This window comes from Bos indicus x Bos taurus, chromosome 10 (assembly GCF_003369695.1).
Source record: "Bos indicus x Bos taurus breed Angus x Brahman F1 hybrid chromosome 10, Bos_hybrid_MaternalHap_v2.0, whole genome shotgun sequence".
NCBI classification, from domain to species: domain Eukaryota; kingdom Metazoa; phylum Chordata; class Mammalia; order Artiodactyla; family Bovidae; genus Bos; species Bos indicus x Bos taurus.
The window spans coordinates 100,011,758-100,038,615 of record NC_040085.1 but is presented as its reverse complement, the minus strand read 5'-3'; the positions used below and the strand labels follow the sequence as shown (position 1 = coordinate 100,038,615).

At 39.9% G+C, this 26,858-nt stretch overlaps 1 protein-coding gene across 1 annotated transcript in view; it reads right to left on the bottom strand.

The window, feature by feature from the left end:
- The window catches only part of SPATA7 (spermatogenesis associated 7), a 35,851-nt gene extending 10,451 nt beyond the window's left edge, over positions 1 to 25,400 (bottom strand). Inside the window, 6 exon segments of the mRNA XM_027552667.1 lie at positions 89 to 558; positions 10,785 to 10,912; positions 14,255 to 14,302; positions 17,249 to 17,344; positions 19,412 to 19,486; positions 25,237 to 25,400. Of these exon segments, the coding sequence (XP_027408468.1) occupies positions 89 to 558; positions 10,785 to 10,912; positions 14,255 to 14,302; positions 17,249 to 17,344; positions 19,412 to 19,486; positions 25,237 to 25,255 (836 nt within the window). The 5' untranslated portion in view covers positions 25,256 to 25,400.
- Positions 25,401 to 26,858: the final 1,458 nt, after the last annotated feature.

Sequence of the window (26,858 nt, the reverse complement as noted above, 5' to 3'; positions counted from 1 at the left end):
CTGGCACAGCAGGCACACGGTGAAACGCAAGGGACAGCACCTAATTTCTACCGCATCTTAAAGCATCTACTGTAAGTTAGTGTGATACCTGCTTAATTCAGTCTGAGTTTCAGCTTCTATCCGCCGATTTGTAAAATTCTTTTTTCTTTTGGCAGGTGTATAATATCGATACTGTGACAGGAAAGATTTGGCTTCTGTTTTTAAAGTGCGTGGGGTGAATGGCAAATGTCTGTTAGAAAAGTGTTCAGAATGTTTGTCCAAAAGGTCCCCACTGGGTGCTTTTGAAATAACTAACTGAAACTTCTGGGAACCGGGGAATGTGCCCCTGGGCCCTCTGCCGTAGGAGGTTCCAGAGGATGGTTTCTTGGACCCAGAGGCAGTGTAATCCATGCTGGACATGGAGCAGCTGGAGTTCTTCTCAGTACAATTCGTGAGGACGTTCTGAGACTTAGGTAGACTTAGTCTCTCAGAAGAAATTACTGGTGACTGTGTAAAAGATGGAAATTCATTCACTTCTTCGATTAATAAACTGTTTTCATCCTGTGGTTCTCCTGAAGGCTAAGAACATTTGGTTTAACAGTGATCAATCATACTTGCAAATTCAGATAATTGGGGATCTCCTGATTACACATTAAAAAATGTAGAGCCTTAGGGCTACCTCCTGCAAATATAACATCTATGTTCCTGGAAACTCGTATATGAAGTTATACTCATTTTTTAATTATTTATATATAAAAATATCATTCTAAACCTAAGTGATAGCAATCATTTTTCTTTCTGAAACCAAAAGTGATTAATAACACATACCAATATTTGTGCTCTTGAACTGGTTTCCTGAGGTGGTTGTTCAGTTACTAAGTTGTGTCCGACTCTTTGTGACCCCATGGACTGCAGCACGCCTGGCTCCCGTCCTTCACTTAAACTCATGTCCATTGGGTTGATCCAACTGTCTCAGCCTCTGCTGCCCTCTCCTCAGTTTTATCTGAGTTTCTAAATCAACTCTGAGCACTGGCCCTCTCAACCGCAGCATCTGCCCCTCCCTGCCTTGTCGTCATGGTCAGCTTCAGTGCCAGCAGTTCCACTGTGACTTAAAAGCTTTGAAGGAATGAAAAGGTACTTCTCACGATGTATGGAGCTCTAGTTAAGTGATTGATATTTTAAACACAATTAAGAAAGATTTATGCCAGAAAAAGTTCATATGTGTTTCTTTCTCAACTTCCCATGAGGGGGGAAAGCTTTGAAAGGGGAGGCATTTGACCTGCTTTATTTTTCTGGTTTAACAAAAAATTTTTTAACTGAAGTAGAGTTGACTCACAATGTTGTGTTAATTTCTGACGTACAGCAAGTGGCTCGGCTATACACACACATTTTTTAATATTCTTTTCCATGACAGTTTATCACAGGATAGTGAGTATACTTCCCTCCCCCGATACAGCAGACCCTTTTGTTTATTCATTCCGTATGGAACAGTTCCCATCTGCTCACCCCAAAGTCCAAGTTCATCCCCCCAACCCGCCCTCCGCCTGGGGACCACCTGTCTGCGCTCTGTCTGTGAGTCTCGTTTCTGTTTCGTGGATGGGTTCATTTGTGCCATATTTTAGATCCCACGTGTGAGTGATATCATGTGGGGTTTAAATCCTAAAAGAGGATGCTGTCAAAGTGCTGCGCTCAACATGCCAGCACATTTGGACAACTCAGCAGTGGCCACTGGACTGGAAAAGGTCAGTTTTCATTCCAATCCCAAACAAAGGCAATGCCAAAGAACATTCAGACTACCACACAATTGCTCTCATCTCACACGCTACCAAAGTAATTCAAAATTACTCCAAGCCAGGCTTTAACAGTATGCGAATCGAGAACTTCCAGATGTTCAAGCTGGACTCAGAAAAGGCAGAGGAACCAGAGATCAAATTGCCAACATCTGTTGGATCATCAAAAAAGCAAGGGAGTTCCAGAAAAGCATCTACTTCTGCTTTACTGATTACGTCAAAGCCTTTGTGTGGATCACAGCAGACTGTGGGAAATTCTTAAAGAGATGGGAATACCAGACCACCTGACCTGCCTCCTGAGAAATCTGTATGCAGGTCAAGAAGCAACAGTTAGAACTGGACATGGAACAACAGACTGGTTCCAAAAAGGGAAAGGAGTACATCAAGGCTGATGTACTGTATATTGTCACCCTGCTTATTTAACCTACATGCAGAGTACATCATGAGAAATGCCAGGCTGGGCTGGATGAAGCACAAGGTGGAATCATGACTGCCAGGAGAAATATCAATAACCTCAGATACTCGGATGACACCAACCTTATGGCAGAAAAGCGAAGAAGAATTAAAGAGCCTCTTGATGAAAGTGAAAGAGGAGAGTGAAGAAGTTCGCTTAAAAACTCAACAACTAAGATCATGACATCTGGTCCCATCACTTCATGGCAAATAGACAGGAAAACAATGGAAACAGTGAGCGACTTTCTTTTCTTGGGCTCCAAAATCACTGCAGATGGTGACTACAGCCATGAAATTAAAAAAACGCCTGTTCCTTGGAAGAAAAGCTATGACCAACCTAGACAGCATATTAAAAAGCAGAGACATTACTTTGCCAACAAAGGTCTGTCTAGTCAAGGCTGTGGTTTTTCCAGTAGTTATGTATGGATGTGAGAGTTGGATTATAAAGAAAGCTAAGAGCATAAGAATTGATGCTTTTGAACGGTGGTGTTGGAGAAGATTCTTGAGAGTCCCTTGGACTGCAAGGAGATCCAACCAGTCCATCCTAAAGGAGATCAGTCCTGGGTGTTCACTGGAAGGACTGATGCTGAAGCTGAAACTCCAGTACTTTGACCACCTGATGCAAAGAACTGACTCATTGGAAAAGACCCTGATGCTGGGAAAGATTGAAGGTGGGAGAAGGGGACGACAGAGGATGAGATGGCTGGATGGCATCACCGATTCGATGGACATGAGTTCGAGCAAGCTCTGGGAGTTGGTGACGGACAGGGAAGCCTGGCGTGCTACAGTCCATGGGGTTGCAAAGAGTTGGACATGACTGAGTGACTGAACTGAACTGATGGTATTTGTCTTTCTCTTTCTGACTTACTTCTCACTGCATCTTTGTTGCTGCAAATGGCATTATTTCATTTTTTAAGGCTCAGTCATATTATGTTGTATATATGTATGCTTTAACTTTGGAAGAACTAGTTCTACTGTGGATTCATAAGGCTTAAGAGTATTGGTAATATTTTATTCTTTTACAGACAAGATGCCCAAGAAATCTTGTCAATAATTCCAGACTTTATGGACACCTGTGTACCCTTAACAGAACACTGAGACACTTCATTAAATGGTACAGGGGAAGTTACATGCAAGTTAAACTGAGGTGAAAAAGACTAGGATTTAGCCAGTTGTATCTGTCCTACAAGCTCATGAGGAGGAAAATAAGAGGAAGATACGGTGAATGAGGAGGAGCTGAGTGCTTTCAATGCACAAAAGACACTGTTACTGCCCGTGAGCAGAAGTACGAGGAGTAGTAACTTCCGTCACTTCACTACTAGGCATGGAGTAAATACCCTGTGCAAGGTTCTGTTCCAGTTCATGTACACACACAGCTCATTTAATCACTGCATCAACTTCTGGGTGATGGCACAATCATTCCTCTGCTTCACAGATGAAGAAACCAAGGTGCAGGGTCTCACAGCTTTGAACTCGTCCCACTGTGTCATGCTATTTTACAGACTCGTTTGCAAATTATTCATTTTTTATACCTCCAGGGACCTTAAACGGATTTCCACTCCTTTCGTAGTAGTGAACAAGTCAGCTAACTCAAGTACTGATCTGCCTCGTAAGGAAACTGCAGATAACTGGATATTGTGATTACACCTAAAATAGGGCAAATCTACCTATTCCCTTTCCAAGTGCTTTCTAACTCTGTCCAAACATAAGGCAAAATGACTCAAAGCAACTAAGTATTCTGGCATTAAACTGTGAGTTACTAGGGTACTACTTAGTTAATGACTTCAATATGTTAGTTGTAAAAAGTGTTACCAAACTAGGTTCACACTGCAGCTTACATATCAGAGGAGTCTGAATCCCTGGAAAGCAATTTCTAGTTCGATCTGAAAAGTCTTCTAGGGCTATTAAATAATAATCACAGGAATTATTATGTACTTGGGGAACAGTACAAACTGAGATCATAGCAGGCAGAGATGCATAAAGCATCAGACAGCCTGTAAGAAAATTCTTATCAGTAATGGCTATTTAATAAACAAAATGAAGCACTGAAGTCTTTAAAGACAGGAATATACTCTCATGTGCCTGAAATGGGCTGGGAAAATTGCTCTTGAATCAGCTGAAGGCATGAAACTTTTCTGTATCTGTATATCTTATAATCTCTACCATGTATCCTAGCTTGTCTTTTCTTGGAAACCAGTAGAACACAGTGTAAAATCAACTATATCCATCTACTTTTTTTCAGATTATATAATTTTTAGCTGTGAATATCAGAAAGCTTGGATACAATTTTCACAGAAAATGTGTAACACACTGGTAAATTCACCGAAATTAAAATAGCAAATCACTGTAAAGTTCTAAAATCAGAAAAGGACTCATCAATTATATGTCAATGGGAAAAAATTCTGGTGATAATCTGACCACTGTCACTTTCTAGTTTAGTGCAATTTGTTATAAACTGTTTCTGTGATTTAAGAATTTATACAAAGTGATAATTATTGAAAGTTTACAGAAACACGTTTTTATGTCAATTTTATAATCACAGAACAACTGAGTATTAAATCAATCTTTTTCAGGGATAATGTCAGAAAAAACAGTACACAGACATTTGCCAACTGTCAGGTTTTAAAACAGTTAAGGAACCAATTCAAGTGTGGAACAGGATGGGTGCAATTTAAAAATTTGATTACACTTGTTTTGCAAAAAGCTTCAAATTGTATTTTATAAGACAAACCAACAGCTCATTTTTGTTGTTTTACAGTGCTTTTAAAGTACATTTATTTAAGAACATAATCACATTCATATATTCAACTAATCTTAAGAGCACACAGTACGTGCTACACCAGTGGTGTGAGTGAATGTGAACATCTGTGTGTGGAGCACAGGGTGCAGACTTAAGTATCTGAGGTGACAGCATTTGAGTCAACATGTGCGAGAAAAAAAGTTACCCATATTAAGAGTGTGGGAAATTAAAGAAAAGGTTTTTGATTACTTGATCTCATGTATATAAATAGCTAGTATGTCCACAGGCTAAAGTTACCACTTTCTTTTTAATTGTAGCAAACTTTTCAGTAAATGCAGATTATAACCACAGGCATCTATTACCCATAAAACCCATCTAAAAAATATTATGCCTCAGATGATAATTTTAATTTAAATGCACCTAAATATTTATCAAAATCACTGCAGATTGTGATTGCAGCCATGAAATTAAAAGACGCTTGCTCCTTGGAAGGAAAGTTATGACCAACATAGATAGCATATTCAAAAGCAGAGACATTACTTTGCCAACAAAGGTCCGTCTAGTCAAGGCTATGGTTTTTCCTGTGGTCATGTATGGATGTGAGAGTTGGACTGTGAAGAAAGCTGAGTGCCGAAGAATTGATGCTTTTGAACTGTGGTGTTGGAGGAGACTCTTGAGAGTCCCTTGGGCTGCAAGGAGATCCAACCAGTCCATTCTGAAGGAGATCAGCCCTGGGTGTTCTTTGGAAGGAATGATGCTGAAGCTGAAACTCCAGTACTTTGGCCACCTCATGCGAAGAGTTGACTCATTGGAAAAGACTCTGATGCTGGGAGGGATTGGGGGCAGGAGGAGAAGGGGATAACAGAGGATGACATGGCTGGATGGCATCACCGACTCGATGGACGTGGGTTTGGGTGAACTCCGGGAGTTGGTGATGGACAGGGAGGCCTGGCGTGCTGCGATTCATGGGGTCGCAAAGACTCGGATACAACTGAGCAACTGAACTGAACTGAACTGAAATATTTATCAAGTTTTATAAAAATGTAAGTGAATTGCAAATTACTATGAAGTCTAAATGGAGTAAAAAAATATACCTATATAAAAGAATAATGAACTAACTTTTTAGAGAAAAAAAGTTACAGGGTTACAATGACTAAAGGAAAAATTAATGAAAAAGTCCTATATTTATAGACTTAATTATATGTTTTGTTTTCAACAAGTCCCACTCTTACCTCAAAATATAATTATTAATTGATATTCAAAATGCTAGATAATAGAAATGGATTTAAAATTTTCAGTTTAAAAATACAGTCACTAAATATGAAAATACATACATGAGTCAAATGTTGATGAACATATTCCCAGATGGTGCAGTGTACAGTCGGTTTACTCTAAAGGAAGAGGCTCTTTTTCTAGTCCTTTTTAATCAGTGTGACAGCCTTGGGGGCTCTTCAACGTAGTTACAGCTCTCCTGATGACTCCCAAATCTATTTTCAGCCCACACCTCTTTCATGACACAGATACTTCTATCCAACTCTCTACCGAATATATTAAATGTTCCAAAGGTATCTCAAATCAAGCAGGTCCAAACAAGTAAACTCATACTTTATATTATCTGCCTCCCCCAACCCCCCCCCCCCAAAAAAAAAAACCCTGCACTTCGTCCTGTTATTCTTTCAGTGAATGAGCACCATCCTCTTCGTTGCCCCAACCAGAAACCTGAGAATTCTGTAATTCCTGCCTCTTGCTTTTCATTGAGTCAGTCACCAAGTCCTGGGGATTCTACTTTACATTCCTTGGGCTCCTTCTGCTGTCTTATGTACCATGTCTTAATCATCTCTTCCCCACACTGCAGTGAGTGAAAGTCGCAGTCATGTCCAACTCTTTGCAGCCCTCCAGACTCCTCTATCCATGGGATTCTCCAGGCAATCTTCCCAACCCAGGGACTGAACCTGGGTTTCCTGCGTTGCAGGCAGATTCTTTACTATTTGAGCCACTAGGGAAGCCCTCCCCATACTGTAAACTGTCACATAATGAGTCAATATGACGACATAACTTCCCAACTAAGAGGTGGTCTCTGATTCCCCCACACTCCTCACATAAAAAGGACCCAGGTTCACTGCTAACTTACAAATGCTCTTACTCACGCCCCCTGCCTGCTGACATGTCACACCCTCATGCACAATGCCTTCAAGAGCTGGAGTTAAAAGACGCTGCTCGGTGCCTAGGAAGGGCAGCTGTGGCAGCGGCTTTTAGCAACAGGCGATGTTATTGCTAGGGCCAGGAAACAAAGCCCAGGGCCTCATCCAGACAGCCTAGGGGACTATGCTCACAAATCTGGGTCCTCTCCACAGCTACACCCCAGGGAGTGACCTGCAAGGAAACCTGCTTCTCTTAGCACCGGCAGTGAGGGAACACTGGCCTTTGAGAATCTGAAATCATATGCTGCTTCCATACAAGATTGCAGTCTAAATCTGCATTACCCAGATGGTCCACAGAAACCCTAAACCAAGACAAATGACTCGGTTTTTCCCAACACCTAAATTGCAGTGGGATAAAAAGACGAGAGGAAGAGAGATTAAAAGAAATTTATCAATTAGTTGAAATTATTTAGATGCCAATTCTAACAAACTAAAAAGAAAGAGACAATGGGGAAATCTGAACAGTAGATATTTGATGATATCAAGGAATTATTAATTAAAGGCACAATAATGGTATGGTGGTTTTTCAGATACATTTAGAAATATTTACAGATAAAAAATATATATCTGGTATTTGCATCAAAATAATCTGGGAAGGAGGCAGTGAATGAGGCTATATGTGAAGTAAGTCTGGCCCTGAACTGATCATGGCTGCACTTGGGGGACAAGAACATGTGGGTTCATTATACCGCTGTCTTTACAGATGCTAAAAATCTTCAAAATTAAAAAGTTTAAAGAGACCATCCCATACGCACAAAGACTTGCAGTTTCAGCTAAGAAACGGTAAAAACATAGCTCTCAGTTTCAACAAGAAAAAGGGTCACAGAGCAAACAACTAATCTGAAATCCACAGTGAGACAGGCCTCTGCAGGGGGAAACAGGGCCAGAGCACGTGCGTGTCCGCGACGGAAGCTGCTGAAGGGCACACACGCTGGTAAGAAGACTGCGCTAGGCGGCTTCAGCTAACTGCTGAGACTGAGTGCAGACCAGTGCAGGTGCACGAAGCCTGAGACCTGGGGAGTCTGGACCTGCTTGCAAGCCTTTTCCTCTAGAAACCACACCAAAAGCTCTCGGGGAGGAGCACAAAGAGCCCCTTCCTCTTGTTTCTTTGACATGGCTAGGAGAGGGGAACAGCAACCACTACAGAAATTACTCCCTGACCTGTTTCTCTTTCTCTCAGTCACAGGGGGAAGTTCCCTCCACTTTGCCATTAACAACTATGGAAGTGATATCCCATCACCTCTGCCACACGCCATGGGTTAGAAGCAAGTTACAGGTCCTGCCTACATGCAAGAGGAGGGGATTGTTTAAACACAGGCGTCACTGTGGGGCTCAGAAGTCTGCCTACTACCGTGGGTCAAACAGAAAGTACACAAGAAGGAAGAAATAAAAATATACAAGGCGCTTCACTTTAAAGAATAAAAATTATCAGTGAATAATCTGACCCACCTAAACTACTAGGATTAAAAAATGGAGGAAGATATACCAAAGGAATACCAACGAAATGAAGGCTAATTTAACCATATTACTATCAGAAAACACTTCAATATTAACATTAAAAGCATCAAGGTAAAGAAATTCAAAGCACAGTGACAACAGGTCTGATTCACCAAGAAAATATATCATCTCCAAGTCTAGGTCTATGCGGGCTCAGTGGTCCTGGTGGCTCAGTGGTCCAGAACCTGCCTGCCAATGCAGAATATGTGGGTTTGATCCCTGGGTTGGGAAGATCCCCTGGATAGGGAAATGGCAACCTGCTCTAGTATTCTTGCCTGGGAAATCCTAAGGACAGAATGAGCCTGCTGGGCTACAGTCCATGGTGTTGCAAGAGAGTCTGACATGGCAGCAACTAAATAAGAACAAGTCTGTCTGTATGTAATTATACAGACTGAAATATATAAAACAAAAATTGATAGTGCTAATTTTTTGAGAAATACCTAAATATGTAATTACGACAGACTAATCAGACAAAAAAACAATAGGATTTGAACATCTAAAGTATATAAACCTTAATCTAATGGATACACTATCTATTCAACGCTGCACAGAGCTATAAAACATATTTGCTTTTCAAACACATAACGCCAGTGCATTAAAAAAATTGTCCACCTGCTGGGACATAAAACAAATCTCAACAGATTTCAAGAAATGAGTATCAAAAAGATGTGCCCTGATCAAAATACAATTAGGCTAGCAATCTGTAGCAAACAGAAAACCAGGAGAAAAAACAGACATAGAGATTAAGGAACACTTCTAAAAGACAATGAGTTAAAGAAAAAATTATAATGGAAACTATAAAATACTTTGAATTAAACTGCAATAAAAATACCACATATCAAAACTTGAGGAATGCAGCTAAAGTAGTACCTGGAGAAAAATACACAGCCTTAAATGTTCATGCAAAAGAAGTGAGGCTGAAAATAAGCTAAACAAATGCAGAAAAAATACTGCAACACAAACTCAATGAAAGCCAAAAGAGGAGAGTAAAGATAAGCATAAACATTACTGAACTAGAAAGCAAATTATCAAAGGATCAACAGAGTAAAAATATGTCCTTAAAAAGATGAATAATACTGACAAATCTCTGGTGAGAATAATAAAGAAAAGAAGAAAGAAGGCAAAAATAAGCAATATTAAAATAAGAAGAAGAAATAATACATATTCAAGAGAGATTATGATATGATTTAAGAGATTATGAGCAAGTCTATACCAAGAATTTGAAAATTTAGATGAAATGGACAACTTTCTACATATGTACAAATTATGAAAATAGTTCTATAACGATTTCAAAAATTGAATCAGTCAAAAATCTCACAAAGAAAACTCTAGGCTCAAATAATTTTAATGTTGAAATCCATCAAATTCAAGGAACAAATAGTTACAAACTTACATAAACCACTCTAGAGCATGGAAAAAGAGGAAGTAGCACCCAGTTTATTTTAGGAGGCTAGCAAAACCTGACGTAGTAGAAAAAGGGAAAATGACAGGTCAATATCAATCATGGACACAGATGCTAAAATCCTAAACAACATGTTAGCAACTGTATTTAGTAATGTGTAAAAAAAAGGTAATATATCATGACAAAGCTATATTTATACTAGGGATGCAAAATTGATTTAACATTAGAAACTCAATTTGAATTCACTATATTTGAAATAGATTAAAAAGAAAAACTGCACCACCATTTCAAAAAATGCAGAAAAAGCAGCTGATAAAATTAACATATATTCATGAAAAAGGAAGAAAATTCTCTAAGCAATGAGGAATTGAAAAGAGCTTGCTTAATCAGATGATAAAGGGTATCACAAAAAACCTAAAGCAGTGGACAGCAAACTATACCCCCTACAGATCAAATCTGGCCCACCCCCTTTTTCTGTTAATAATGGCTGACTGGGACAAAGCGATGCCCATTCATCTAAATACTGTCTGCAGCACTTTCCAGTGGCGCCACAGTTGCAACAGATGCTGCGTGGCCTGGAAAGCCTAAAACATTTACCATTTGACTGTTTACAGGAAAGGCTACCAATTCTGACCTATAGCAAACACTATCAAAAACAGGTTGCATCATCAATGAAGTACCTTAGAAACATTTACTGTGAAAAGGTAAAAATGCTGTCTTACCTTTTGTAGAGCGTTAAGTAATGACCTGGAATGACTTTTAGGATGCACTGTAGTCTTAGTAAATTTCAGCCCCCTCCCACACCTTGCTAATTCCTTTTTGAGTTTCTCTCTTCGCTGTTGGTCTGCATCTGAGGGGAAAAAATTCTTTTGAAGTACAGAGTAAAATAGAAAAAATAATTTTTTGATGATTGAAGACCAAGAAAGAGTACTTTTTTTCTTGCTAAAAATGTTTACACTACTGATATGTAAATAAAAATCCATATGGTTTTCTGAAACTTCAAATGGATTAACTATTCAAAGAGCACAAACAAGATATGACAAACTGATTAAGCCTAAGGGCTCAAGGGAACAACTGCTAGCAGATATAGATACACAAAGGTTAGAAATGCAGAGCTTGAATTCATTCATATACTCCCCTACAAATGAAATACTATTGACAATATCATCATGTTATAAAAATTTAAGTTTTATATGACCAAAAATGACATTAAATTTTAAAATATTATTTTTAATTAGGATAACTGACTTCCATTTTTCTTAACTGCTATTCATTTGCAAATACAAACCAAAAAAGTGGTTTCACATTGTAGTGAGCTTTAAGTCAGGTACTGAGTCATTTTCAAAGACTGAAAAACAGCAAAATGAAAGCTAGTCCAGTTTCAGAGTTTAAAAGAAGGTGAGGGACTTTCTTGGTGGCCCCGTGGCTAACGATCAGCCTGCCAATACAGGGGACATGGGTTCGAGCTGGTCCGGGAGGATTCCATCACAGAACAACTAAGCCTGTGCATCACGGCTACTGAGCCTGTATCTAGAGCCCGCGAGCTGTACCTACTGAGCCCGTGAGCAACACCCACTGAAGCCCAAGGGCGTAGAGCCTAGGCTCTACAAGAGAAGCCGTCGCAAGGAGAAGCCTGCGCTCAGCAACGAAGAGTAGCCTCTGTTCGCGGCAACTAACGTCTGCACAAAGCAATGAGGACCCAGTACAGCCAAAAATAAAAGATTTAAAGAGTCTAACCATAAATTAAATGACTTGTATTTTCATGTAAAATTTTAAATTTAACATATGCTTTTTAATTGGAATGTATCTCAACTTGATAGACAAGATAATTTCAAGTTTCAAATCACCCTGATTTGGGGGGAAAATGGGACAAAACATTTGAAAAGACCTTTACTAAAGATACATTTAATACAAATGGCCAATAAGCATATAAAAATGTTCTACATCATTAATCATGAGGAAAATGCAAATTAAAATCACGAGACAGTACTTCATACTCTAAAATGGTTATTAATCAAAAAAGGAGTCAATAATGTGTTAGCAAGGATACGGAGTAACTGAAATCCTAATATGTCGGGGGCAAGAATGTAAAATGGTTATGGTCACTTCAGAAAACAGTTCGGGAGTCTCTTAAAAAGTTAACTGTACTTTTAAGGCCATTCTCAGGTGTATACTCAAGAGGAATGAAACTTTACATTCATACACAAGACTTGTACATGCATGTTCACAGAAGCACTATTTATTATGGTCAAAGAACAAACAGCGAAAGTGTCAATCGACTGATAAACAGATGTACAGGGAAAGAAAACAGATTAACAGCTTTCAAGTCTCGGAGTGGGATGAGGAAGCAGCTGCAAAGCTACCATTTTGGGGATCTTCTTAAGATGATGAAAATATTCTAAAACTGGTTTGTAGTGATGACTGCACAATTTTGTAAACTTAGTAAAAATCCATAAATTCTATGGTGTGAAAATTCTTTGTCAATAAAACTGCCATAAAAGGTAAAGCCTTTCTTGGAACTTCCCTGGTGGCCCAATGGTTAAGAATCTGCCGCCAAGACAGACGACACGGGTTCAGTCTCCGGCCAGGAAGATTCCACATGCAGCAGGGCAACTCAGCCCACGTGCCACAACGACGGAGCCTGTGCTCCACAGCAAAGGGAAGCCCGAGCGCCCCGCTGAGAGCAGCGCCTGCTCACCGCACCTGGAGAAAGCCCACGCACAGCCAAAAACTAAACACATAAAAAGGAAAGCCTTTCTAATGCATTAGAATATGGAATTACTTAAACAATTCAACAAAGTATAGAGACATCCTAATTCAGACACCGACTGAAACTATCAATTCAGTTGTCTGCTTTGACAGAAGACTATAAAAACAGACATGACTCAAGACCAGAGACATTTCTTTCTGAAAATACGTCTACTATAAAGCCTATTTCTAAGTCAGTTTGTACTGATGAGAATGCACATCAGCTATGTTACACACAAAGGAATGATTATCAACTATACTTCAATGTGGTGATGACAATCTTTGCGGTTCTTCTAGACATCACAATTTTTTTCATTTACGTGATCATAAAGAAAACTGTCTCAACTGACTGCAGGCAGAAAGTATCATGGGATAAATAAGCACTAAGTCTCAATTCTAAAAACAAAACCTCTGTAAGTATACCATGTATGCTGCCAACTCCTGAGTGTTTATCTCCAGCCTGGAGCCTCCTCCTGAGCTCCAGGCTTTGCATTCCAACTGCCTCCTCAGCATCTCCACTTGGATTTCTAATAGGTATTTATTTTTAACTTATAATGACCAAGATTGAATTCTCGATTCACTTGATTCACTTCCTCCCCTAAATACCTTCCTATTATATTTCCAACGTCAGTGAATTATAACTCTTGTCTTTTTAGCATTGGGAGTCATCTTTGACTCACTCCTCTTTTTCTCTCATATTCTATCTACATCCAGTTCATCAGGAAATACTGTTGACAGACATCTGAAAAGTTTTCAGAATCAATCCATTTCATACTCTCTCTGCTTACAAGCACAATTAGTATCCTATGGACAGAGAAGCCTAGTGGGTTACAGACCATGGGGGTCGCAAAAAGTTCGACAGGACTGAGTGACTGAGCATGTGCACACACACACCCTCTACTCACAAGCACTCTGATCCAAGCCACCAGTATTTCTCACTTGAATTAGTTTCCCAACTAGTCACTCTGCTTTTACCATTGCCCCTTGTAGACTATTCTCAACTTAGCAGCGGGAGAAACACTTTTAAAGTGAAACTGGCTATTCCTCTTCCTCTACTCAAGGCCTTCTAATGTCTTCCAGTGTCATTTAGAGTGAAAGCCCCAGTGCCTGCACGTGGCCAAACCCCGCGTGGTCTGCACCTCTCTGACCTTTCTCAATGACCTCAGCACCTGTCACTCTTCAGCTGGTTCATTTCACACCAGCTATGCAGCTCTTCTTCCTGTTGCCCTGGATACACTGATCCCAACAAACCCGGCAGAGTTTCAGTTCTGCCAAGATGAAAAGAATTCTGGAAATGGACAGTGGTTATGGCTGCACCACAAGAAGAATGTGCTTAATGTCACTGAATTGTAGACTTAAAAATGGTGAAGAAGGTACATTTTAAGTTGTGTGTGCAGTTTACCGTATTTTTTTTTAAAAAGGCAGTATGTTAAAAATTACTTACATTTGATGCTGGCACTCATGCTTAGTGGAACTGAGCAGTCTACTGCAGCTGAAAGAGAATAATCACTTGCTTTAATACTATTCTTAATATTTATAAACGACAATAACTATCAAAAGTCAAAATCACAAGAGGTTCCAGAACTTGGAAGTTCCTTGTTTTGATATGTATGCTACTTCTAGAGATGAAAAATATCCTTGATAAAAAACACACTGGTTAGAATTAACAGCTCACTGGATACTGCAGAAGGAAACACAGGTGGATCTGAACACAGCAATGCAAACTATTCAAAGTGAAACAGTGAACACTGGAAAACGAATGTACTGAGTGTCACTGACTTAACCTACCTGTGTCACTCACTCAATATAGTAACTGGAGTCCCAAAACAAGTTGAGAAAAAAGAAAAAAATGAGAGCAGTGACATTATCTGATTTCAAAACTCACTGTAATGCTACAGTGATTGTGGCAGTGTGATGTCGTAACAGACATATGATCAACAGAACTGAAGAGTAAGTTTAGAATCAGACCCTTGCATATAGTCAATTATCTTTTAAAAAGTGCCAAGGCGGTTCCATGAGGAAAGGACAATCTCTTCAACAAATGGTACTTGGGACATTTTTAGGCAAAAAAATTGATCCTTATGTAACACCCTATGCAGAAACTAATTCAAAATGGATTAGAAACAGTGTAGAAGCTAAAACTTAACCAAAATTTTAAAAACTTTATTCAAATGGTAAAATAAAAAATTTTGTAAAAGACATTGGTGAAAAACTGCTGAGATTCAAACAAGGTCTGTAGTTAATAGTATACTGTCAATATTAATTTTCTGGTTTTAATAATTGTACTATAGCTATATAAAATCTTAATATCAGAGAAAGCTAGATGCAGGGTTTCTGTGACATTCTGTACTATTTTTGCAACTTTTCTGTTAAGTTTAAAGTTATTTCATAATAAAAACTTAAATAAAGAAAATGAATTGACAAATCACAGACTGGGAGAAAATATTTGCAAAACATGTATCTGACATAGGACTGTATTTATATAAAGAGGACTCTCACAACTTAACACTAAGAAGACAAACAACCCATTTTCTAAAAAATGGGCAAAAGATTTAAATAGATATTTCACCAAAGAAGATACATAGATGGAAAATAAGAATAAGAAAAGTTGCTCAACGAAAAGGCACCCCCTCATGCACTGCTGGTGGGATTCTAAACTGGTACAATCAGTATGGAAAACAGTATGGAGGCTCCTCAAAGAGTTACAAATAGAACTACCGTATGGGTCAGTAATTCCACTTCTGCGAATTTACCTGAAGGAAATTAAACACTAATTTGAAAAGCTATATGCTGTATGTTCACTGCAGCATTGTTTGCAATAGCCAAGATATAGAAGCAATCTAAGTATCTTTTGATAGATGAATAGAAAAACAAGGCGTGATATATATACACAGTGGAACATTACTTGGCTACAAAAAATGAAATCTTGTGTTTTGCTATAATATTACCGGATCTAGAGGGTATTATTGGAAGTGAAATAAGTTGGACAAAAAAGACAAATACAGTATGATCTCATTTATATATGGAATCTGAAAAACAAAACAAACAAAATGAAAAGATTCAGATACAGAGAGTAAATGCTGTTGGCAAAAAAGAGGAAGCTGAGAATGTGGGGCAAAATAAAATGACGGGGATTAAAAGGTACAAGCCTCCTTTTATGAAATAAGCCACAAATAAGTAATACATGGCCTAAGGGAAAGAATCAAAAACACAGGAATTAACTTTTTATGGGGACAGATGGTTAGTAGACTCACCTTTCCGATCATCTCAGAGCATAAGCAAATGTCAAATGACCATGTAGTACATCTGAAACTAACGTAATACTGTATGTCAGCTATACTTCAATTTAAAAAAAAGGAAAAAAGAGCTTCTTATCATCAGGCATGAGGGAAATACAAACTAAAATGCTATGAGATACCATTACATATCCAGAGAGTGGCTAAAAAAGGACCGCCAATGGGAAGTGCTGGTGAGGATGTGGAAGTGACGGCAACGAAAACGACAGCCACTTTGGAAAACAGTCTGGCAGTTTCTTATAAACTGAAACATACACTTACTATATTACCCCACAGTTCCACTCCTAGTAAATAAATTTATCCAGGTGAAATGGAAGCATACGGTCAAATATTCTAAATGAACGTTTACAGCAGGTTTATTCCTAATAGCCAAAAATGAGTCAAGATAACCCAAATGTCCACCAACTGGTGAACGTCGATAAACAAACTATGGTATATTCACTAAATATTTTTGCTAAATACTTAGCAAAAAAAAGAAAGAAATGCTGACCATGGATTAGTTTCAGGAGTGTTAACTAATTGAAATAAGTTAGATCCAAAATGATATATATTGTATAATTGCACTTATATGAAATTCTAGAAAAGGCAAAACTATAGTGAAGAAAGATCAGTGGTTGCCAGGAACTGGAGGGAAGAGAGTGACTGCAAAGGACTAGGGAGAAGTTTTTGCTGAAATGCTGAAATGGTCTGTACCAGAAGTCAGTGAACACGCTCTGTGAAAAAACAGACAGTACATTTCTCAGGCTTTGCAGGATCACAGAACCTCATCACAACCAGTCAACTCTGCCTTTTAGTATAAAAGCCACCATAGACAATATGTAAAAGAATGAATGTGTTAAAAAGAACAGATTATAAATTACTGTCTAATCACAGTATTAAGATCAGCATCCAATCACAAAAATATATTAGGAATAACAGGTAAAATGAAACAGAGACATTAGATTCAAACAATTAATAAATGGCATTCTGAATTTGCTAGGTGCATAGAATCTGTAGCTGGTACTTTACTACACCAAGCACAAACCCACAGGTATATAATGTATTCATTTTTGAATTAACACAAATTTTGATTAACACAAATTAGAAGTGAAGCTGAGAAGGGTTTAAACTGGGTACAGAAAGTAACATTTGCACATGTTTACCTTTGGCTGAAAGGATTTTATTATAGTGAACAGCCATGTGATTCTTGACCAGTTGGAGGGTACTTAGTCTGAGAGAGGAGGAGTCAGTGCACAAAGCTAAAAATTAAAACACACTTAATCATTATATATTTAAAGTTAATTAAAATCCATCATGAGATAAACAAGTTACTCAGCATTAAGTACATTTTTATCAAATGTTCTGAACTTTACCATGGAGACACTGGCATTGTATCTGTGATCCTGTGTCCTGGCTGTCATCCTGCAATGACAACTGACGAGCTACTGACTACTCTGGGTTCAATCAAACCTTTCTAAGTTTTACAAGCCTGAGAGTTTTGGGACGAGATTTTGGAAGATATCTACCATTACATTTACAAAACTATTTCTTATTGACAGCTCTCAATCTCGTAACTAAAAATATTTAGCTGCTTGCCTGATGATAAAATACTGTTATCATGCTTAACATTTGAATACACTGGTCTGGGAAATCAAACAAGTCCTACAGATGAAGATTCTATTCTGAGACGAAAATTTCTAATTTTATACCTGAAAACAAGACCTACGAATCGGTTCACTGCATTCTTTTGGAAGTATTAGGACAACCTTAAGACAAGCACAATCACAAAGAAATTAGATGACATTAAACTTCTTGACCTCATCTGAACTGTTAAAAGAAATCTTAGAATTAAGCATGCATATACAAGTATAAACATATATAAACATAAACACAGGCATAACTTTTAAAAATATCAAACAGTTTTTGAGAATAATACATACACGTAGTTAAACAAAATGCAGCTAAAACGGCATATACACTGAAAAGCAGTGAACTTCCTGCCCTGACCCTAAGTGTTCTCTCCCAGAAGTAAACTTTGCTACTTTTTTAGTGTATCCTTCTACGGAAATTCTATGCATAATAAAAGTATATGCAATAATGATACCCTTGACACTGATACTACAACTACTACTAAAAACATTTACTGAAAAGGCACTATGCATGTATTGTTCGAAGCTCTTTACATGCAGTGACTTATTTAGTCATTATCATCACCATTTAATAGATGTGAAAACTGAGGCACAGGAATGTGACGTCTTCAAGGTCACACAGCTGATAAAGGACATAGTTTGGATGCGAACCAAAGCAATCTCATACTTACAATCACTGTTTCTATACCAGCTCTGCAACATATTCTTAAAAAAAAACTTAGTAAATGACATACTGCTCTTCAGTCTGTTTTTCTATGTATCTTTTAAAACTAGTTCAAAATTTTTATTTAAAAATTATTTTTCGAAGTTTATGATTCTAGTTCCATGTGTATATATGTGCTTTATTACCAAGAAATAAGTGAGTAATTGAAAATGATTCTTCTTTTACATTTGGAGGAGCGGCAGCAAAGATTTTTCATGTAAATAAGGAAAAAAAGACTTTCAATTATTTTGACCAAAAACCCAGGCTTAAAAATTTTAAGCTACAATTATAAAATATTTAAAATGTACATTAAAATTTAAAGTCCTTAAAATGTGAAAACATTAAGATGTTTGATCTTACAGAATATAGATTTAGAGAACATCTTAGAGAATGTTGATTTTCCTTTTAGAGGATCTAGAAATTCCAACTGCATAAAGAGCCCCAACTGGACAAGTGTTTGTTCCTGATACAAAATGGACTTTTCAAGTGCTCTTTTTCTCTGCCTGGCTTTTCCTCTTCAGTGCTGTGTCTTTAACCACCTGCTAATCACCATTTTAACAAGGAAGGCAAACCTTCAGCCAGGGCAGTCTGCCAGCAACAGAAGAGCTGGGCTGGAGCTGCCACAGTGGGCAGGAGGCGACCAGGGCCACATCCAGGGCAGGATGAACTCCTACACTCTCTAGTCTCAGGAATTCTTGCAATATTTAATTCTAAGTAGTAGTATGGAGGAGGAGGAAATGGCAGCCCACTCCAGTACTCTTGCCTGCAAAATCCCACAGACAGAGGAGCCTGGCGGGCTACAGTCCATGGGGTCGTACGGAGCAGCACACGACTGGGCGCAGCACAGCAGTAGTATGAAGTTCAAATACGGATTAAATGAAGTATTTTTTCATCATGCTATATAATTTACAAATAAAGGAAACACAACTGGTAATCTTTTAACCATCTTTTACCATTTTAAGTACCTCACTTACCATTACTTTTGGTGCTCAAGTGTCCTTTAAATAGGCATGATGCATCAAATGTGGGAAGGACAGAGGTTGCTCTGACTTTTAACAAAAAAACATGAATTAGGACAAATGAAACACAACTTTGACAAAGACACTACTGAACACATAAAAAATCATAAGCTTATCTTTACCAAAATTGTTTAAAATTTATTCAATCAATTCAATTACTAACCAGCAATAATATATCACATAAAAATCCTGCTGCCATAGATAAAAGGCTTTCTTTTTAAGAAAATATTTTTTAAAAAGTTCTCCCTTGAGACTTAAGTTTCACTCGATAAAATAACAAACACATCAATTATGTTACTTGAGAATGTACTGACTTTATTCCGTAAATCACTGACCTGTTGGTTTTTAAATGATTTTGAGATACAATCAATAAGATTTTGAGTTAATATATATATATTAACTATTTTAGTTAATCATAGGCTGGTCTGTCCTTAAAAAAAGTGATCTTCTCACAGAATAATTTAGTAACTTATAAAATTATTATATAAAAGTACATAAAAATATCAGAACTTAATGATTAAAGATGTCTTAAGCTTCATCTAGTCCAATCCACTTACCCTCCTGCTTGGATTCTATCTAAACATCCTATATTTAATTTTTTATATATATTTATATGTTTTATTTATATTTTTAAATTGAAGGATAATTGCTGTACAGAATTATAAATTGTTAAACATTAACATGAATCATACAATTGTTTTATGCAATTGTAAACTGCCAAACATTAACATGAATCAGCCACAGGCATACACTTGTGAACCTCCCCATTCCACCCCTCTAGGTTGTTACAGTGGAGAAGGCAATGGCGACCCACTCCAGGACTCTTGCCTGGAAAATCCCATGGACGGAGCAGCCTGGTGGGCTGCAGTCCATGGGGTCGAGAAGAGTCGGACACGACTGAGCAACTTCACTTTCACTTTCACGAATTGGAGAAGGAAATGGCAACCCACTCCAGTGTTCTTGCCTGGAGAATCCCAGGGTCGGGGGAGCCTGGTGGGCTGCCGTCTATGGGGTCGCACAGAGTCGGACACGACTGAAGCGACTCAGCAGCAGCAGCAGGTTGTTACAGAGCTCTGGATGAGTTCCCTGCGTCATACAGCAAACTCCCGTTGGCTGTCTATCTCACCTATGGTAATGCGTGTCTCCACGTCACTCTCCACACACCCTGCTCTCCCCTCCTCCCCCACCAGCCATGCCAAGCCTGTTCTCTGTGTCTGCGTCTCCACTGCTGCCCTGCACATAATTTCATCAGCACCATCTTTCTAGATTCCATACATATGCGTCAGTACACAAAATTTGTTTCTCTGATTTCCTGCACTCTGTGTAACAAGCTCTAGTTTCATCCACCTCATTAGAACTGACTCAAATGTGTTTCTTTTTATGGCCGAATAATATTCCATTGTATATATATGTACCACAGCTTCTTTATCCATTCATCTGTCAATGGACATCTAGGTGGCTTCCATGTCCTAGCTATTGCAAATAGTGCTGTAATGAACACTGGGGTACAGAAAACTAGTATCTCCCCTAACATCAGTGTCTCACCTTTCAGACAAGATGGGCTATCAGAAAACTAGATATATACTTCATCACAAAACAACTTCTGTCCCCCAAAAGTGATTGTGTTTTGAAGGGTAACCTCCAAGATAGGAAAGCTGAGTCACAGAGTTTAATGGAATTCAACAAGCAAATATAGTGTATTCCAAGCCATGTTTTAAATGGGTAAATGGTCATTCTGCTTTATAAGCTATAAAGGTGTGGGGAAGACACAGTCAAAGTCTGAAAGAAATATGGATGTTTGAAAACAGAAAAAGAGGTATCAAGTCAGCAGAACTAAAATCCAGGATGAGAGAACAAATCCTGCTGGAAGACAGTGAAACAAACAAAAAAACCACCTGAGATAAGAATATCCAAGAAGCTCCATCTACACTGTAAGTCAGAGAGCAAGAAGGAAAAGCATTAACTTACTTAGGACAAGAGAAGTCAAGGTGGTAACACTTGAGTTGGTAGTAAAGACAGTCATGAAGGAGCATATAGAAATATAAAAGGAGAAAACTAACCACCAAACTCTCAAACAAATCTTATTTCTCCAGAGGAAAAAATTGCTGACTTTTTGCCTACCCAGAATCCAGTGCCCCTTTGAGGAAAACACGACCTCAACCTGCTTGAGGAACCACTCCTCCCTTCGCTTAGCCTAGCTGGTTCAAGAGGATCCCACTGTCGGAGGTGCGCGTATCATCCCAAACTGGCCAGTTATGGTGACTAAATCAGCAAAGACTATGTGACCCTAGTCCAGACAATGAGACACAGTCCTGGGACTTTTACTGGAACTATTAGGAAATCCCTAGAACGTAAACAGGCCTGACACTACTGGTGGCCATCTTGCCCCATGCAATGGGAACCTGAGAAGGAAACTTACACAGAGGTAAGTGGAACCAGGACCAAAGAAGATCACTGATAGCACTGCTTGAGCACTGAGATATAACCATGTGTGAAGCTCTACCCTCCCTAGACTCTTCTCCACAGGAACTCAAAAATTCCCACTTTTGCTTAAACCAATTTGAGTTGAATTTCTTCACTTGTATTCACTTACTGAATACTGTTAAGTGTACCTGGCAACCTTTTAACCACTTTGTAGCTAGAAACTCACTTAATCCTTAAAACAATCCTATGAGATTGGTACTATCATTACTCACACTGTATAGGTGAAGCACAAAGAGGTAAGACATGTCATTTGCCCAAGACCTCAGCAGCAAGACCTCAGCAGTCTGGCCCCTGAGTCTTAACCATCACACTGTCCTGATCAATATGAATTGCCTAGCACTCACACCATGCTCCATGCTACTACTATGCCATATGAAACAGGCTAAGAAGTATGCAGTTTGTTCCTTCCAAGTTCCTTCCTAATGGATGTGTTTCCCTACAGTTGACAGAAAAAGAAAAAGCAGGTATATACAGAGAAGTGAGAGAGCACAATGTCAGAGGCCATAAACAATAAAAGAGAAATAACTTTAGATGTCTTAGTACCCTGTGCTCTTAAAATCATCAGAGGTAATGAAATCTAATCAATTTAAAAGGTGCATTTTGTTGTTCAGTCGCTAAATTATGTCCAACTCTTTGTGATCCCCAAGGACTGCAGCACGTTAGGCTTCCCTGTCCCTCACCATCTCCTGGAGCTTGCTCAAACGCATGTCCATGGAGTCGGTGATGCCATCCAACCATCTCATCCTCTGTTGCCCGCTTCTCCTTTTGCTTTCCTTCCTTCCCAGCATCAGGGTCTTTTCCACTGAGCTGGCTCTTTGCATCAGGTGGCCAAAGTATTAGAACTTCAGCATCAGTCCTTCCAATAATATTCAGGGTTGATTTCCTTTAGGATTGACTGGTTTGATCTCCTTGCAGACCACCGAACTCTCAAGTCTTCTCCAGCACCACAGTTTGAAAGCATGAATTCTTCAGCACTCAACCATCTTTATGGTCCAATTCTCACATCCATACATGACTACATAGCTTTGACTATATGTACCTTTGTCGACAAAATGATGTCTCTGCTTTTTAATGTACCGTCTAGGTTTGTCATGACTTTTCTTCCAAAGAGCAAGCATCTTTTAACTTCATGGCTGCAGTCACTGTTCACAGTGATTTTGGAGCCCAAGAAAAGAAAACCTGTCACTGCTTCTACTTTCCTGCCTTTCTTTTTGTTCTGAAGTGAAGGGACCAGATGCCATGATATTAGTTTTTTGAATCTTGAGTTTTCACTCTCCTCTTTCACCCTAATCAAGAGGCAAGTCTTTAGTTTCTCTTCAGTTTCTGCCATTAGAGTGGTATCATCTGCATATCTGAGGTTGTTGATATTTCTCCCAGCAATCTTGATTCCAGCTTGTGATTCATCCAGCCTGGCATTTCACATAATGTACTCTGTATGTACTTCATGGTCAGAGGACCCTGGTGGGCTATAGTCCATGGGGCTCCAAAGAGTCGGACAAGACTGAGTGACTAACACTCTCACTTTCAGCACTGCCTGGGAAGCCCCCAGGTGGGATTAGGGCAACTCTAACCACCTCATTTTAACTTAATTAGCTCTTTAAGGGTCCTATTCCGAGGGAAGGGGTTTGGACTTCAAAAACCCTGCATATAAGTTAAATAAGCAGGGTGACAATATACAGCCTTGTCACACTCCTTTTCAATTTTAAGCCAGTCCATTGTTCGATGTCTTCTTAGGTATTTTAGCTCTAGCTAAATTTATTTATGGTTTTCTATTAACAATTACCTCAGATCTCTGTTGAGTATTACATTTTTCTTAAAAGCTCAATAAAAAGCAATGTTTGATACTATATGTATCAAACATTATATAATGTCCTAAAAATGGAGCTAGTTAAATTGGGTAAGTTATAAAAACAGAAACCTTTTTACTTTTTTTACATGAACCTCATTTTAAAAACAACCTAATTAACAAATAGACTTACTAAGTCTATGATACTCTACTTTTTACATATATCCTTTCCCATGCTCCCATTTCTACCGTGAGATAGTTAAGTTGCTCTAAGGTTTTGCTTTATCATACCTGGATTGAAAGTCTGTTGTGTCACTTACTGGGACCTTGGGAAGTTATTTATGATTTTTTTCATTTATTCACCATGAAATCAATGTACAAGATGTTTTGTGCATTAAAACTCGAGATAATTTCGGAATAGTTTCCAGTATACAGCAAGAGTCATGTTAGCTTCTGTGGTAAAACTTTTGAAAGCCATAAACGTATTTTTGTTTGCTTTTTCTGGAACTTAGATGGTAAACTGTCAGAAAATACAGCTTGCTGATCAATGAATAATTATCTCCTACATTCAGAACAGCACTTATTTTGATCGATGACTACATAATAAAGGTACACTTGTATGCAAAGCAAGACATTGCTAGGAACCATCTGGCAGCTTGGTTTAAAGGTATAATTTAAAATAGATGCGAACACTGAATTGGGAGAAGCCTGAAGACTGCCTTATCTGCCCTGCTCACGAAGTGTGAAGATGGAAACTATGTGGGTCCGGCTGACTCCTCGAGAGTTAGTTACATGGTTCCAACTGTTCCAGTGATGCCCATTTTAACCCAGAGCATTCAGTCAAGTGCAAGTACACATAGTGAAAATGGCTTAGTTCTTTGCTACTGAAACTGTAGTCAGTAACACTACATCATTTGGAAGCTTATTCGGAATGAGTAATCTCAGCCCCTCCGTCAAGACCTGCATTTTTAACACGATTCCTAGGCAATCAATATTCACTGTGAGGTTGGAGAATTCCTGGGTTACCGTGTAGTTTGGGGGCGGGGCTGGGGGCGGGGTTACCGTACGGAGGATTTTGTATTGCTTAAGTACACACTGTTAACAGTGTGCCAAGAGCTTTGTAGGTATTATCTGCATTTAATCCTCAAGAGCTCCAAGACATGGGTGTTTTTACAACCACGATCGAGATGAAGAGACCGAAGCTCACCCCTAAGTGCAGGGGGCGAGGGGAGGACTTGATTCGGGGCTCAGGGAGGTCTGCCTCCGCCCGACTTCAGGGGGACAGGGCCTCCCGAGGCCGGAGTAACAAACTCTGAGCCAACAAGCGCACCTGGGGAGCCCGCACGCAAGGCTTCCTCAGCGGCGAGAGGCCTAGACAGCTTGTGGAGGGCTCGGAGGCAACGCTGACGACCAAGCAGGGGCCCGGGAGCGCGCGCGCGCGGCAGCGACGCCGACCCCACACCTGAGGGGGCCGGGCAGCCGGCGGGCGCCCGCGACGGCGGCCCTTTACCTCTCCGGCTGGCGTCCATGCTCGGGCTCTCCTGCGGCCACACCGCGGGGACTTGCGGCGTCCCCTTCGGCCCTTCCAGGGGCCGGGCCGGCTCCCCGCGGCAGAGGTTCGGCGAGAGGCAGCCGGAGGGCGGGGCGGCGCGGCGCAGTGGCGGAGGCGGCCGGAGACTGACGCGCGGCGGGCGGCTGAGGGAGGGCCCCGAGGCGCCGGATTGTGACGTCACCGCGCAGGGACGCGCCCCCGCGGCCCTGTCCCCCCGGTCTCGAGAGGGGAGCGGAGGAAGTTGGGACGCTGGGGTGCAGCGCCGGCCGGCGGCCCTGCGGCTCTGCTGCCCGTCGGGACTCCGCCCCCAGCACCCGGCAGGCCTTGTCGCTGCGGGACGAGCGGGAAGACATGCCGGCCTCATCGGGCGTCCGTGTGTCCCCTGGGTCCCGGAAAGAATTGTTGGTTGAGCTAAGGGTCACATTTAACCGGTCTAGATAATTAGATTTCCAAGCAGTACTTGAACATTTGGATAAGTGAACATCCTGGGTATGAAAAGCATCTACGTATTATTTTAAGTCTTAACCCCAATAATCAGTTTGCATTTCTTCTCGACGCAATGATCGAACTCGGGTCTCCCGCATTGCAGGCAGACGCTTTACCATCTGAGCCACCAAGGAAGCCCAAAATAAATTTACAAGCAGCAGCAGTACTTGAACATTTGGATTGGTGAAAATCCTGGGGATGAAAAGCATCTACATATTATCTTAATTCTTAATCCCAGTAATCACTTTACATTTCCTTTCTGCTTCCTGAGCTTCCCCCCACCCCCTCCTCTTTCACCACCACCTTCCGCCTTTTTGTGTACACCCGTGGCGGATTCATGTCGATGTATGGCAAAACCAATACAATATTGTAAAGTAATTAGCCTCCAATGAAAATAAATAAATTTATATTAAAAATAATAATAAAATCTTAAGTCATCAGTTTTCCTTTATGATGGAAGCGAGTTGTAGCGTAAACAAGGTGTTGAATTATCCGTGGCTTTCCACAATTTGTTTAATTTCGAAGGAGTTACTTTTGAATCCTTGGACGTGAGGACAGACTGGGGCCGGGCAGCGTTCTGTAACGTGTCCTTGTCCGCAGCAGGTCTACGGACATTCCGGGCTGGATGCATGATTGTTGGGCTGTCCTGTGCAGTGCGGGGTGTTCAGCAGCGAGCCTTGACCTCTGCACACTGCATGGCAGTAGCAGCCCACCCATTCCACTCCTGGTTGTGCCAGGAAAGGTCCCCAGCTGTTGCCAAAGGTCCTCTGAGACGCAAAATTGCACCCCACCCCCCACCATCTCTTCTGTAATGGCAAAAGTACTGTCTTTGAAGGCAGACATGTGGAACGTCTGATGGTGAGTTTTCTGCTGCAATGAGTTCCTACATCTCTTGAGTTGCTTTGTAAACCTCTCCAAGCCTGAAGCCCCTTGTCTAAGATGTAAGAGATGGTACCAACTTTGTAGTTGTAAGGATTAACACATGCAGTGCCTGGCAGAACGAGGTGTTCAGCAAATAACAGTTTTCTCTCTTTTAAGACTTTTGTCTCAGAAGGGGAATTCAGGCACAGAGGAGTAAATTAGGAACATTATGA